This window comes from Nothoprocta perdicaria, unplaced genomic scaffold (assembly GCF_003342845.1).
Source record: "Nothoprocta perdicaria isolate Ctin4 unplaced genomic scaffold, notPer1 scaffold_0, whole genome shotgun sequence".
NCBI classification, from domain to species: domain Eukaryota; kingdom Metazoa; phylum Chordata; class Aves; order Tinamiformes; family Tinamidae; genus Nothoprocta; species Nothoprocta perdicaria.
This window is the reverse complement of record NW_020454092.1, coordinates 6674559-6689348: the sequence shown is the minus strand read 5'-3', so window position 1 is coordinate 6689348 and position 14790 is coordinate 6674559. Positions and strand designations below refer to the sequence as shown.

Genomic DNA, 14790 nt, shown 5'->3' with positions numbered 1-14790 from the left:
GGGAGCCGCTCCCCGCACGCGGCCGCTCCCCGCAGGCAGCCCCGGCTCCCGGCGCGCACGCAGCCCCCGCGCATCCCCGCGCCGCCGCTCCCACCTTCTCCTGCGCGCGCGTGAGCTTCTTCTGCACGTTGCTGGCGATCTTGCCGGCCGTGACGCCCTTGCCGCCCAGCTCGGCCATCTTGCGGGCTCTTTTAACGGCGGCTGCGGCGGCGAGCGCCGGGCCGGCGGCGAGGGGGGCACGCGCCGGGCACACAATGGCCGCGGCCGCGCGCCCGCCGCGCCCCGGCGCCGCCTTTTAAAGGGGCCGCGCGCCGCGGCCGCCGCGACGCGGCGCCTTAAAGGGGCCGCGCGCCGCCCCGGGAGGGGGCAGCAGCAGCGCGGCCTGCGCCGCCCCGAGCCGAGAGGCGGGTGAGGGGCAGCGCCAGCAGGAGCCCCCCGCACCCCCACACACAGCCCGGTCACCTCCCGCTTTGGATTTGCTCCGGATGGAGCGCGGCCCCCGGGAAGGCTCCTCCGGGCGGGCAGTGACGCAGTGCGGTGCTTCGTGTGTCCCCGCCGCCGAGGGCCACGGAGCGGCGTTTAAATGACACCAAACCCACAAAACTTGCATCAAGGCGCAGGAGAGAAGCAGCCGTGGCAGCACGGGAGCCCAGGCGGGCCCGGGTTACCGGCCGCCTCCCTGCCCTCAGCTCCACAAGCCGCAGTTGGACACAGGGCCCGGCCCCACGGGGCCCCTGCGGCACCGCGGAGCCAGCACCGCWCCCCTGAGAGGCTGCTCCATCCCAGGGGAGAGGGAGAGGGAGAGGGGAGCAGCTTCCTTCCTTCCTGGCTCCTGCACATTCCCCTTGTCGCCCCTTCGGTGGAGTTCACATCTGCTCTGTGCACACAAAGCACCCAGGAAAATATCAACTGAAGCCGCGCTGCACAGAGATGTTAGCTCTTGAGGATGCACCTGCCCTTATTTAAGATAGAAACTTGCACCTCTTACCCGTGCTTTAACTGAAGGGTGGTAGCACAATGTCCTCGTGTCCCAGGAGCCTTCATCTTGCTAAATGAACCCCATTACCTCTGCAGCTTTGTGTGCAACAGGAAGCATCCGCTATCGTGGATCTAAAGCAACACAAAAATGCTAAAGGAGATTACTTGGAAGAGGTAGCCCAGATTTTTCCTCTTATATTTCCTATTTTTTCCCTTTTTCTGCTTCAGGACTATTTCTTTCACTCAGAACTTGAAATAAAAAAGTTCTTTTGACAGAGCCCTTATAACCTGAGCAGAGAACCTGTCAGCATGTCCTCGTGAGGCTTCCCCAGAGCACTTCTGCTGCAGTTTCCTACCACGACAATAACKTTTTCTACGTGACAAAAGCCCCAACTCAGAAACACGCTTAAAGCCATGCTACACTTGCRTTATGTTTGCAGACATATCATTCAGATTTGATAAAATACTTAGGTACGTTCTTTCACTAAACGTAATAATGATGCAGTGATATTAGACATATGCAAGCTTATGTACATACCTGTGATGCCACAGTGCATTGCAAATACAATTGCAGCATCATGAGCTGCAGTTTTACTCACTTCTTCTTTGGCTTTGCATTCTGCATCCATTTTCCAGTGTATTTTTCTGTAGCTAKGCAATGGTGTATTTGTCCCAAGTGTGATTATTTTACCCACAACCTGAACCACACTAGGTATTTCCATTACTCCTCTTTATCCAGTATCATCTATATTTCTGCAGTATCTAACTATTTACACAATCTAACTATAACACAATTATCATGCCATTTTTTTCTCTTATTCCCCATCTCCTTCTTAGCTGTGGTTTTAGCAGTGAAAGATGCACATGTGGTTAAGCATTTGCAATGTCARGTATAAAGCAGCAGACATTTCAAGGGCTGAATGCATTCCTCCACGTCCTACCTCACATATTTGTGCCTCCTGCCTGGGTCTTTCTTCAGAGAAACTGGTTTTGAAGAGATTTTTGTCTGATTACTTCCTTTCAAATGAAAGGAGGATGAGAATGCAGCACATGAGCTAAAAAGAGAGGCCATGGCAAACAAAGCCAGATGATTATGAAACAAAGACCGCCCAAAAACCACATTCACCACAATGAAAAATGATGACAAACTGTGTACATTTGAAAAGCTGGGATTAACAAAAAGCATCCATGTCTCAGCATGAGTCATTTTCCAGTTACTTCTGTGCTTGATTGGATCACCACTGAAAGCACAAGGCACTTGCAGGCCTCCAGGTGAGGCAGCAYGTGGTTCTGGGCCCAGCACGAGCCCAGTGGAAACCACACGCGTGACGTGCTCCTTTTCGGAGCTAACCTCACCCAAGCCATTTCAGCCCTGCTGTGTGACCAGAAAAGGCTTCACTCTCAGGCCTMTCCATCACCATTCTAACCTCCGTTCTTACTGTTTTACAGGAATAAGTCATTTCACAAGTCAGCAGGACTGCACACAGTAATAAACATATAGGCTAGCAAGTAGCAGATGCCTTATACGCCCATGTACCTTGTGTAAGGCTGGGCTGCTTAACCTTTTAGAAACCCTTAGTGACATATCCTGCACAAACAGACTTAGAAGGAGGAGAAATTGATTTCTTAGAATTCCTAGAATAAGATTCATTAGGTTTAAGTTGTGAATTTAAAAACTTACTATAACAACAGAGCCTACGATACTYTCATTTCACCTAAGTGCAGCCAGCTAATCATGTCTAATCTAATCTAAACTGATGTCACTTAAGCTCCTTCTGTGGTCAAGTGAAATCTGAAGCTCCAAAGGATCAGTCAGGAGACRAAACAGCTTCTGGAAACATCCCCACTCCACCTTAACTGCAAAGGGAGGTTCGAGGAATAGCTCAGATAGCTGAAGTAAAGAGCCCAGGTGGGTTAGGAAACCCACCTGCAGTCAATCTCCCTGCTGACCRCATGACTCATTTACAAAGTTCATACAAGGGAGGAAACAAATAGGATAGCACAAAGGCAGGTATTTGCAGGCCATAATGAACATTTTTAAATTATTTTATTAGTTGATAAATATTCTAGTCAGTGATGTTTCCTTTAGGTCTCAACCCCATTAAAAGCATTTTACTTCTCAATCATCTCTTTAAAGAGAGACGAACAGCTCGCATGTTTACAGTGAGGCATATGCCTCAGTGCTTTGCTGGGCTGGAGTCTATTACTTGGCAGTTTAGATGTGATTTATTCTCTTCATTGCACAAATTGTTGTTATTTTTCCYCCTCAACCGTTTTTGCCAAGTTTGTCCATCTGTGAATAGGATGTTGTTTTTATGATTTCCAATTTAAATGCGTACAAAACTTTATTTTTGAAAGAGGGATTTCAGCAATGTGCCCATTAGTATATCTTTATCTTCTCTGACTTGAACCTTTTGATTGTTTAAAACTACATGCTGTGATAAGCAAAAATAGAATCGTTTCCCTGCTGCAGATGTCAAAAGCTTTAAGGTATAATCCATTTCATTTAAATAGAAGAATTCTAAAATGACAATGGCTGTTGTTTTTAACATTCATCCAATCAGGAGTATATATGTTCCAGTTACATGGAAGGTTAAAACATAGCAACACCCATTTTTGCTTCTTTCCATTAAAAAAATCTGGCTTTAAGCTTATATTTATTGTGTTCTTTAAAACAGCAGAGCTGAGTTAAAAAAAAAAGATGTTTATGATAAATACATCATTACTAAATTCTTAAAATATTCATAATGGATAATTTTTTGCACTGAATAATTCAGACAACACTCGGGCCCCCCTGCTCAATACGAACGTAACAGAAGATGAGCCTGGTGAATCACTGCTGCTTCTTTTGACTCAAAGCTGTGGCTCAAATTTTAAACAATTCCAAAGCATTTGGTCTTTTGGGCTATAGTCTTGTTTCTGCTCCAGCTTTAGCTGTAACACTGGAAGTCAGAGGCTSTAATTTGCTGCCAGCAGCGCTCTGTTCAGTGATGTCACCTGAGGAACACCACTTTAAGGCACTACACCTAACCCCCTGAAAACAACAAATTACACAAAATTTATTATGTACCAAAATCTAATAACGTTCTGACTTCATCCTTGCTTGTTTTAAACAGCCCGTTTGCTTTTTTTCTTCCCACTTCACATAATGCATTCTACTGGGACAACATTTGAGAAGAGCCTAAGGTGACTTCTATCTTTGCATTTAATTTGATAGGATTACATATTCAGGGTAAGTCAGACATCTATTCCCCCATTATCTAATTTGTTTTAGCATTCCTTTCTGACTGGCTATATTCTCCCTTTATTCTCTCTTAAAAAGGTGTTCAGGGGTATTAATAACAGAGAAGAGCTCACTGTGTGTTCTGTCCTTCAAAGCAACAGAGAGTGGAAACAAATTTAAGAACAGCACCCAGAAGCTGCTCTCGCTTCACATCTCTCCAAGTTGCAACTTCTGTTGAATCTCTTTGCCATTCTGTTATGAGAAACAGAAGACAGATAAGAGCAGCTCCTCCTGCCTCCCAGATGCAAACAAGTATCTCCTAAGTACCTATTCCTACAATGTCAGCTCGGGAGGGCTCCAGTTTTACTCCACTTTGTCAGTTTGGCTCAGAAAGGCTTCTCCCCTCRGAAGGGAAGAGGGGAGGGAATAAGAGGCAATTCCTTTGTCTCTTATCTCACTGAAGCCAGTCCTTTGATTGCAGGCTTGAATTCCAGGGAATTATGTGGTGTTTGTGATATATCTTGCTGGGACCTCAGAAGTTTGAAAGATTGTTTCAGTGAATTTCAAAATTCAAATAAAATGTCCTTTCGATCTGTTTGCCATGTTGCATACCTCATTCTGCTGCATGCTGCTACCTGGACTTGCCACCACAAAGTCAGCCTAGGCTGTGAATGTGTGGCAGTTTAGTATGCTTCACCAACAAATACAGTAGTGAACCTTTGTAGGAATGATTCATAAGCTTTGCACAAATACACTTCCCAAAAGCTTAGCAAAAATTCTCTGTGTTCTATCTCACAGCACAAGAATATTTTTGGGACAGAGGAAGTAAATTTTGTTATGATCGATCATCAAGGGGTTAAGTAAGCAAATCCAAGGCCTGCTTTGGAAATGATTATGAGAATTCTGGAAGCCTTTTGCTATTTACTACAATGCTTTTTAAATGGAAATTAATTATACACTGTGATGGGTGGGAGGACAGTGTATCCCAGTTCTTAGCTATGGAGAATACACAGCTGTCTGGACACCAGCCTGGATCACACAAAGGAGGTCAGGAGCCAGATCAATATCCACAACTGACAGACTTGACATTAGGAATCAAATAACCTTTTGGCTTTGTTTTAACATAGCACCAGCACAGGATGCCCGTGAAATCTTTAAAAAAAAAAAGAACAGGAAATTAAAAACATGTATATAAAACATACCTCTGCAAGGTTTCACACTGGTGATGACCACAGCAGGTAAGGAGTTGTGCAGTGGTAACAGCTGGCCCAGTGACAATTTGTTCCTCCTTGCTGCTCTTTCCTGAGAGGCTCGTTTCTGTTCCCTGGTAACAAAACCRAGTGACTCATTCACTACGAATTATTTATGAGAGCTATCTCACCTGCATTGACTGTCAAAACTCACTATCRCTTCAGATTTGTTTCTTTTTTCAAAATTACCCAACCCTTGTAGTGTTTGTGCTTTTGAGAAAGTAAGTATGGTAACTTACCATACTTGTGCAGTTTTCTTCATATATTCAATATAGCTCATTACTATACACTCTATTCTACTTAATAATTACTGAAACTTACCAAAGAGTTTCCAAAGTCCTGGACCAGGACCAAATTGCAGAAAATACAGGTGAGGCAGATGCAAGAAATTATAACCTGTAACAACTCAGCCCTTTCCAACAGGTGGCTTTTACCAATCTAAGCAAAGAGTTAACACAAAGATCCAGGGAAACCCACTGAAGACCTCAAAAGCATCAAAAATSCCCAGTGGGTAATTTCAAAATATATTGTCCAATCTTACAGCAAGTACTACCCAGTCATTGTTTTTTATTAGAGGCAAATCAGTACAAATCTTTGTTTTTATAATCAAAAACAATTTGATAGATAGAATGGGGATTTCATGTAATTTTTCAAACTGTGCACTTGCCTTCACAATCTGTACTGTTACCAGTGCAAACCCAAAGATTATCTTGTAGTGAAAAGGACAAGCCCAGGAGAACTGAAATAGATGGATGCTTTATGTAAGCCCATATGAACTGGAATCATTGACATTATCAGGACAGAAGCGGCATGACCTAAATATTCCATCTTAGAAATAACGTGGGTCTTTCATGCATTGTGATAATATATATACTTAAAAACAYAGAAGTGAAGTCTAGGCCATTCTAAAAAAAAAGATCACTTGCTTCCATCAAGATGGTTTCTAACGTGAACTTCTGTTCCAACATGGTTCTAACCTAAATTCTAAATAGTGCTCTGGACCCCTGTGGATGGACTGGTAGATTAGCAGCTTTCTTTCACTCATAGACAAATATTTGATCCATGACAGACAATGGAGTATTACAAATATCTGCTCAATTACAAAGCAGGTTTAGAATTAAGATTCACAYATTTCACAAATGGATAATCTGACAATTTCTATATGTCATTAAGTGCCCTGACATCTTGAAGTGTCCCTGCCAAATTTAATAGAAAATATTTACAGAGTCTTAAGTAAGCATCCTTGACAGCTTAATGAGTCATAGCTTTGTGTATACAGACATCACGGTCATCAGCATGCTAGAAGGAACAAACACAAACGTCAAGCTAAATTTCTGTTCCACATTCCACTTAACTGAAGCAAAGTAACTCTATCAGATAAATCAGCTAAACATCTTGATTTTTTAAAAGATTTTTTTAACAGGTCACTATTACAAGTGRCAGGAGCACATGCTAGTTCTTCCTCTCTACTCTAAAAGCTAAAGGTTGAATCTGGAAGTGCCACAATGCCTGAACAGCCTTAGTAGGAGTTTTCCAATGCAGGATGTTCTCTCAAAACCCCACCTTTGGAATCACATGAATATGAGAGATCTTCCAGGCAAGAAGAAAGACTTTGATGTCTCCCTAAAACTCATAAAGAAAAGACAGAAGAGGGGAAGGAAAATCAAGCCATCRCTTAAATGTTTCYATTTGTATTTTAAGGCACCCATGGTTGTTCTCTCCTTGGTTCCTTTGATGATACTGACATTGAGTCATAAACTAAGGGAAGACCCAAGACTGTTTTTCACTTGGATAGAGAGAAAGAAGAATTTAGTTTCTACATTTCAAAAATGTGCTACTTGGAGAACAACCAGAACCTCCTTCCCTCTCCCCCTGCACTATGTTGAACAGGAGCAGTAGCCTTCTCCCCTCCTTTGCACATGTCCAACCTTGGTCCCTTGACTAAATAATACCCTGAAATTCCCCCACCATTTACATTCCTTCACAAAAGCTGCTTATAGCTCTAACAGGTTTGGCACCGACAGCTTAAGAAGAGAGGGCATCACTATAACTCTCCTGCCTATGAGTGTCAGGGGGATGTGGTCACAGTCACCATCATCTTGTGCTTGAGGTCTGTGAAAAATAAGAAACAAAGCAGCACAGGGAGAGGAAAACTAAAAAGGAGCAGCTCAAGTCGAGGAGGCACCTGGTGTCTTCCCGTCTAAGCAGATGTTCCACAGAACTGAAGTTGCCTGACGCAAGAGAGCTGCGCGCACACTAATGGTAAGACACACTACACTAATGGTAAGATGATTTTTGCAGCTATTTCTGCTCAAATAGATTAAACTGCCTTCTGCATAGCCAGAGTCTAAATATATGTTCTGAAGTGGAGGCACCTGGAAGCATCTTTGCCAAAAATCTGAGAAAAAGAGTTGAAAGCTCAAGCAGAAGGTTTCACTAGGTAGAAGATTGCAGAGTTTCTCAAAGACCAGTGACTATACAGAAAAAAAGCTTGAGTTACAATGCTCCAAAAATTCCCCCCAAAAAAATAGAACTAAAATCTTAGTTATCCTGTTCTTTTCATATAGGGATGATTTACTTCTTCCATATTCCATCTCTGGGGATTTGGAAGGGAATGCTCCACATCTGCTCCTGCTTCACTGAAGTCACTAGCAAACGTGACATCTGCTTTACTGGAAGCAGGAGATAGTTTGTTTCTATCTCTGGTATCTCTACTATTAGCAGCATTAGACTTCATACCCACAAATAAATACGAGGGGGAAAAAAAAGCCACTGCTCATATTTAACTTCCAGAAACTGGTAGCAAAACAGAAACCCACAGGGCAGCTATAATAAGAGAATGGTCTATTTGGCCCACATTAGCTCCATCACAGGAAGACAAAGCAAACTGTCTGGACAAGAATCATCTTGCACAGTATCATCCTCCTGACGCACATGGGCTAACAGATCTTTGGAAATCATAGATAAAATAGGGCATCCTTTCCTAGCATGCCAATATAGTCCAGATTTATCAAGTCTTACATGGTAAGCATTTAGCAAGGCAACTGATCCTACATTCCCTGGACAGTGCTACCCTTGGGTGGGAGTTAGCTGTAAACGTTACCAATGCTTCCTCTATTCAGAGCCTCACAGGCTCGTGGTAATCCTGTAAGTCACACAACTCTTTTTTATATAGTGGATAACAGGAAGGTTTCATGTTGCCATTACAGAAGTATTTTCTAGGAGACAATTAATGACCCTATCCACAAAACTGTCAGCAAACAAGTTTTCATCTTCTTATATAAATATCAAAAAGATAAATAGACAGGATTTTTGTTTGTATACCCTATGGATAGAACTCTGCTCTAAATGTGTTTTGATAAAGCTACACAGAACAGCTGTGTTCATCCAGTGTTTTGAGGGATGCCATTCATTGGTGTGGAAGGGCAGTTGCAGTTCTCCTGGTTTTAGGGATTCCTACCCCTTCTGCAGGAACGATCACAGAGAATACACAGAACCACTGCGGTCTGCAGCCTGCTATGCTGAGGTAAACTGTAGCCAGTATTATTTTTCTTTAACACACCAGACTTCCCTTTGCAACAGCCGGCAGCTGCTGTAGGAGGAGCTGGGCTGCATCTGCGACAGACACCAGCAACTGGAGCCAGGAACTCATCCCTGATCAAGGTCTGAGCGTGCCAGGTGGTTACAATCACGCTAAGCTCCCTTCAGGGAATACAAGTCTGTTTTACTTTTCCAGGCTTTTTTCTCCTTCCAAAGTCGCAGCCTTTCAAACCGGAGCTCTGGTAGTGCAGGTGGACAGTTCCTATTTGTTTCTCCCAGTCACTCCCGAGTGCCCCCCTTAACAAATAAGGCAGGAAACAATAGGCTTTCTTGTCCTTGTCTTTGTCTTTCACAGACCACCTAGAAATAAATAACAGACCCTCTAATCTTCCCTGATCCTTGGGCTGAAAACTGCTCTTCCAGTCAGTTTGTCCAGCATTGCCCTTCATAACTTTAGATGCAAAGCACATGGCAATAATCTACAGAGATCGGGATGATGAGTCCACTTGTTGCGTTATCTTAAAGACAACTAAAAAAATAATTCTTTTCTTCTAACTTTTTTTCCCTAACACTATGCAGTTGCAAATATTAGTCACAGAGTGAGATGAAGAAGCCTAGGAGTTTTCCATTGATATTTACCCCATACAGCAGAAAAGCCCTAATATCCTGGCCTAAACCCTCACCTGGGAAACATAGAATTACATCTTTCCTGTTTGAAATTAATCTCACAGAACCAATGAATGGGCAAACAGACACTGCATACAGTGTGCTGCCTGATGAGAGGTTGACTGATCAACTTGCATCATGATATGAGTAAGAAAGCTGTGCCAGCCAAGACTAATGCCTCAGCAATCTGCATCCTGTGGGATTTTTGTAATTATATTTAAAGTACTCACTTGGGTAGAAGTTCAACAAATGGTTGCCCACAGTTTGTCGTTCTCATACGCATCTCTATATGCATCTATATGTCATTCTCTATATGCATCAAAAAACTAAGCTGACTAGCAATGAGTAAATGATTATTTTTGGGATAAATTTGTTGCTGCTAACGTTCTGTGAGAAAGGTGTTCGAAATACTTTATCTGAAAATAGCTGTTGTTTTATAGTGCTACCATAATTAGCATGCCTTTTAGTGGTTATGAATTTGTGACAATATCATAAAAGAACTATCTGTAAATGTGATAGTGAAATGCTGATTGCTTTTCAGTGGTTTCCAAAATGAGTATTTTTAACCAAGCCCTTCCAAATGTTTGCAAATAATTCCCCACATACCTCTTTAATTYTCTAATAGTCAAGAATTACTGCTTCCTTTTTCAGTCCAGGATCAGATTATTTTTGCAGTATTTKGGGATCTTCATGCAAATTCAGGCRAATACTCCTGTCTGCATAAAGAGGACAGGAACATGGTCACAAGTTGTGCTAAGGAGAAAAAGAGACTTGTTTAAATGATAGATTTCAATCTTTTTGTCTACAAAAAGCTGTAGACCAAGGTAAGCACTAATTCAGCTAGAAAAACAACTGATAAAAAACAACTGATAATCAATGGTGAAAAGTAAACGTGGCTAAAATCCTAAGATATTTCTCAAGAATCTGAGGAAAGTACTTACACATTCCTCCTTACTGGTTCTCCTTAATCTTTGGCTAACGATTGATCTCCTGGCATAAATAAACATCTTTAACATAAATGTTTAAGAAGCTTAAGTTTTATAGTTAATAGCATCCTCARTTTCCCTGGTACAAGCTCTTCATCCAAAGCAAATCAGTTTTCTTGACCAGACCTCCAGAGCTGCGGATGGGCCAATGTTGATGCATTATTACACATTTCTCAGTCAATAATCCCTTTAGCAAGTTCATCATGTTCTTACCTACAGCTCGGTGATACTTCCAATAAACACTTCTAAAAATGAAAAAAGTACCATTATATTTTAGCACGTTTTCTCATTTCAACAGGTAGAACACGTTTGTGCTATTGGGAAAGATATTACATAATGCAGACCAATTGCAATAGTTACTGCTTTTGTACGTTTTGTTTCAACACTATTTCCAGGCCAGTTGTAACAGTTACTGCTTTCATATGTTTTGTTCTCATGTTCTGACCATGAAATGAATCTCATTTCTCTTTTTGTCGTTTTGTTACACTCTTTCATTGATATATTAATTTGCCTTCCAGCATATACTTTATCTCCTCTAACTGCTAATATTAGGGCTAATGATGAAGTTAGAAGGAGCCAGGTCAACTTGATGACTGTCCCTGTGCATGCTCCTGGCTCATGGCAATTCCATTTTGCATTAAACACTCTTCAGGTCACTTACATTGTTTTGTGTTTGTGAGGGGCTTTCCGTGAGCCGTCATCAAGTTTCTGCAGTTCAGCTCTCAAGTGGCAACCTGAATGCAAGCCCTTAGCTGCCTTTTTCATATGAAGTAATTTATCCTACATTAAATGTAGCATAAACAGCTACCGTTGCTGACYGGTTCTTCAAGAGCATGGAATAAGCAACTTGCTTTTGGAAAAGCAAAGGGAAATTTGAGTAAAACTGGGCAKTTTCTTAGCTCATATTCTGTACATATGAAAGCATAAAGATTTTTTTCCTTTAAGAAAAAACATTTCATTCATATTTTCAATTCTTTTCAACTTTTCCCTCAAAAGTATAGAAATAATACAATCTGAACAAGGTGTTCACCCGTTTCAACTTCTGGTTTAAACCCCAATTCTGCATTTCACTGATTTTAAACATTAAAATGGTAAAAGCAGATCTTATCCCGRAACTTCACAATGCCCTGTATTCCCTTGGAATTGCTTACGCCTTAGCTACCTTCCTCCCACACCAGTGACTGCAGCCCTCCTTTGATGTGAGCAGCCTGCTCGGCTCCTGCGAGTTAACACTCCCATGTCACTGTCTCCCAACTAGATAAAGGCCTGGCAGCAAAGAGCCGTTTCAGACAAGCGTTGCCAAGGCCACTACCATTCCCTTTCATTGGTGTCAAAGGAGCCGCTGCTGCTCGCTGCCACGCAGGAGCAGAATTAACACTGGGGCCTGAAGCAAGCAAAGCAGCCCTCTAAACTGCTTCCTGTCTTCCTTGCTCTAATCTCACCTAGGCTGTAATCTTTGCAGATAGAAATTGTCTTTATTTGGCATGATACTAGGTATATTGTTGAACATTAATGATTAACAGATTCTGTTAAAGAGGGACCCCAGGCCGAGGCATATGGGACTGCAAAGGCTGAATGTTGTCTATATGTTATATAAAGTACTTAAAGATATATGTATATATTCAGAAGACGGATACAAACTGAGCACACCAATACACAAGCACACATACAGGAACATCAAGGAGCTGAGAGTCTTCAATCAAGCATTAGAAAATTCCCGTGTCCTAGGTCTTTGGAAAGTCTTAGTGAATACACTGCTTCGAGCTATTGGATCTTTTTTTTTTCTTACATCAATAATCTGACTTGTCCTAAAGAATACTACAAAGCAGCACCATCTAGTGGTACTAAATCTGCAGCGGTATGTCCCAGTTACTGACAAAAAAAAAAAAAAAAAAAAAAAAACCCAAAATCCAAAAACCTGGAGGAAAATTATACTTTGGAGACTATTGGAGACTATTTCTCAGATGAAAGAATTAAAAGAGCCACATGACACCCACATTTGTTTTTTTTTTTAAGTTAGAATGGAAATGCATAAGTCATGGGCAACAATCAAACACCTGCAATCTCTGGGTATATGTACTCCTATTTTTTTATAGGGGCTACCCCCTGGAAGAAAAAAAGATGCAGGAATGTACTGATGTGTTAACCACGGCAGGTAGAAAATCTCTTTTTACCTTCTTTCCTTCCTGTTTTTAATACCCTCTTTCTTTTCACAGGAACTACTAGGTCCTGTATCTAACAACAGTTCTATCCAACCATATACAAAAACAGCTGGAATGTCTTTCCACACTGCTTGATTTGGTTTACCTSTTCTGTGCAGTGCTATGATTGTAATTTGGGAGCACTCTGTATCACCTTAGCATTCACTTTTCACAGGACTCTGAAAATCCTCTGTTGATGCTTCAGGTGGTGAAAATCCCTGATCAGCCTCCAGGGGAACTCTCTAGTGCAAACCCAAGTTGCTCTGGATCCCTGGGAATTTAAGGGTTTGTTAAATCCATTCGGAGTAATGGGTACATTTGATATCACCTACAACATGAACCTTTCATAGCTCTGCCTGGCATGGTAGCAAAGCCCAAATCCTGCCTTACTCTCCTACTCCTCAATCCTAAACACAAGTACACAACTCACCTACCACCCTCCGAGCTGCCTTCCCTGATGCTGCCAGGCCAGCTGTGTCTCCAGAAGCCATCCCTACAAGGGTACTTACGCAGCTCTTCCTTTTATTCACCACTGGCCAACAGTTTGGCTGCAGCTGTGACTGCTTYCCAGTGGCCTCAGAGGCCTCCTGGCCTAAGTACCTACAGCAGAATAAGGAAAAACAAGAGAATAGACTATCTGAATACAGCAATTCTGGTTCTGAATGTATGAATTATCATTAGGAAAAAAAACCCAAAATGAAGAATAATTCTATRCTCCTAAAAATTTAATTGCATTACTTTTTCTTCCTCATTTGCTAACTAAGCAGGTATTTTCCTTTTTACATTCCATAGTATACACTGAGCAAGGCATTAAAAACACCAGGTAGYCTACCAGTTTCTGAATTTGATGCCTTTGGTTTGGGGTGTTATCTTTTCAAATTCTGTAACTGCTGGCACCCACTTCAGCTGCTAGCAGGCTGTGATTTTTGAAACACCTGTATACTTAAACAAGTAAACTAGTAATACTTGCTTGTATTGATTCCAAGAAAAATCTTAACAGTCCCTTTACCTGTTCAAATTGGACTCMGTCTTTCTTGAACACACAACCAAACTGTACTTTAGAGGCAGACTCACCTATTTTTATCCCAGTCTCTACCAGAAATSCTCTATCTGATACATTCCAGGTTTAAAACTGTGTTTTTCATTACTGCTGCACACCTGCAGTTTATAGTTGTCTGTGGGTATGCAGGGCTTCCTCCTCACAACATTTTCAACTGATGAGCTCCTCAGAGAAATTATTTTTATTCCTTACAAACATGTCTTCGGCTGTAACTCCATCCCATTTCCACTACTCATATTCTAGATGTGTTGTTTCTATAGTTCAAATCTTCCATTTCCTTATCATTAATGTTCTTTTATATATTAAGYAATTACCATTAATCAAAATATACATTAACATTGGTTCTAGGCTATTTCTTGAGTAACTTTGCTAGGAATTGTTTTTCAAAATGACTGTCCTCCTTTAATACAACACTTTATTATCTCTTTTTCAGGCAGGTCACTATGTACCTTATAGGATTGTACCAAGCCCCATCTTTTCTAGCTGAACTAGAAATTTCTTATATAATACTGAATCTTCCAGTCCTTTMCAAAAAAGGAAAAAACCTTTACAACATTAAAGAAAAATGCAATTATAAATAACAATAAAATCAGAACCAGTACTTGTAAATTCTGTATAAATACTTTATTACGTATAAAAGAAAAATTACATGTATAGATGCTCTGTAAAAAAATTACAGATTTTCTGTTTTCATGAAAAGATKTAAATGCTTTAAACAGCATTTTTATAATGCCTCTTCCTTCTTGTAGAGTGATGTATTACCTTAGGATTGGCACAAAGTAAACAAAGATACTGAAGATACCAAAGGCTGGCRTTTATAATGATACAACAAGGCAAAAAGAGGGTCCCAGGAAGAATCCAAATCTGGATTCAGGTCTTGGGCCTT

At 41.4% G+C, this 14790-nt stretch overlaps 1 protein-coding gene and 1 long non-coding RNA gene across 7 annotated transcripts in view; both read right to left on the bottom strand.

Annotated features, from left to right (window-relative positions):
* Positions 1-225, bottom strand: part of BIN1 (bridging integrator 1) — an 83172-nt gene extending 82947 nt beyond the window's left edge. For all 5 annotated transcript variants that reach the window (XM_026053804.1, XM_026053813.1, XM_026053829.1 and 2 more), the window contains exon 1: positions 95-225. In XM_026053804.1, the coding sequence (XP_025909589.1) occupies positions 95-178 (84 nt within the window). In that variant the 5' untranslated portion in view covers positions 179-225. The remainder of the gene's footprint in view (positions 1-94) is intronic.
* A 787-nt stretch (positions 226-1012) lies between these two features.
* LOC112957418 lies at positions 1013-10402 on the bottom strand. 2 transcript variants are annotated; one of them, XR_003251225.1, is made up of 3 exons: positions 10264-10402; positions 5404-5525; positions 1013-1110 (listed from the first exon to the last, which is right to left on the bottom strand). It is a non-coding gene; the product is annotated as an uncharacterized LOC112957418 (long non-coding RNA). The 2 variants fall into 2 exon arrangements; XR_003251226.1 differs by lacking the exon at positions 1013-1110 and adding an exon at positions 4323-4453.
* Between the last annotated feature and the right edge of the window lie 4388 nt (positions 10403-14790).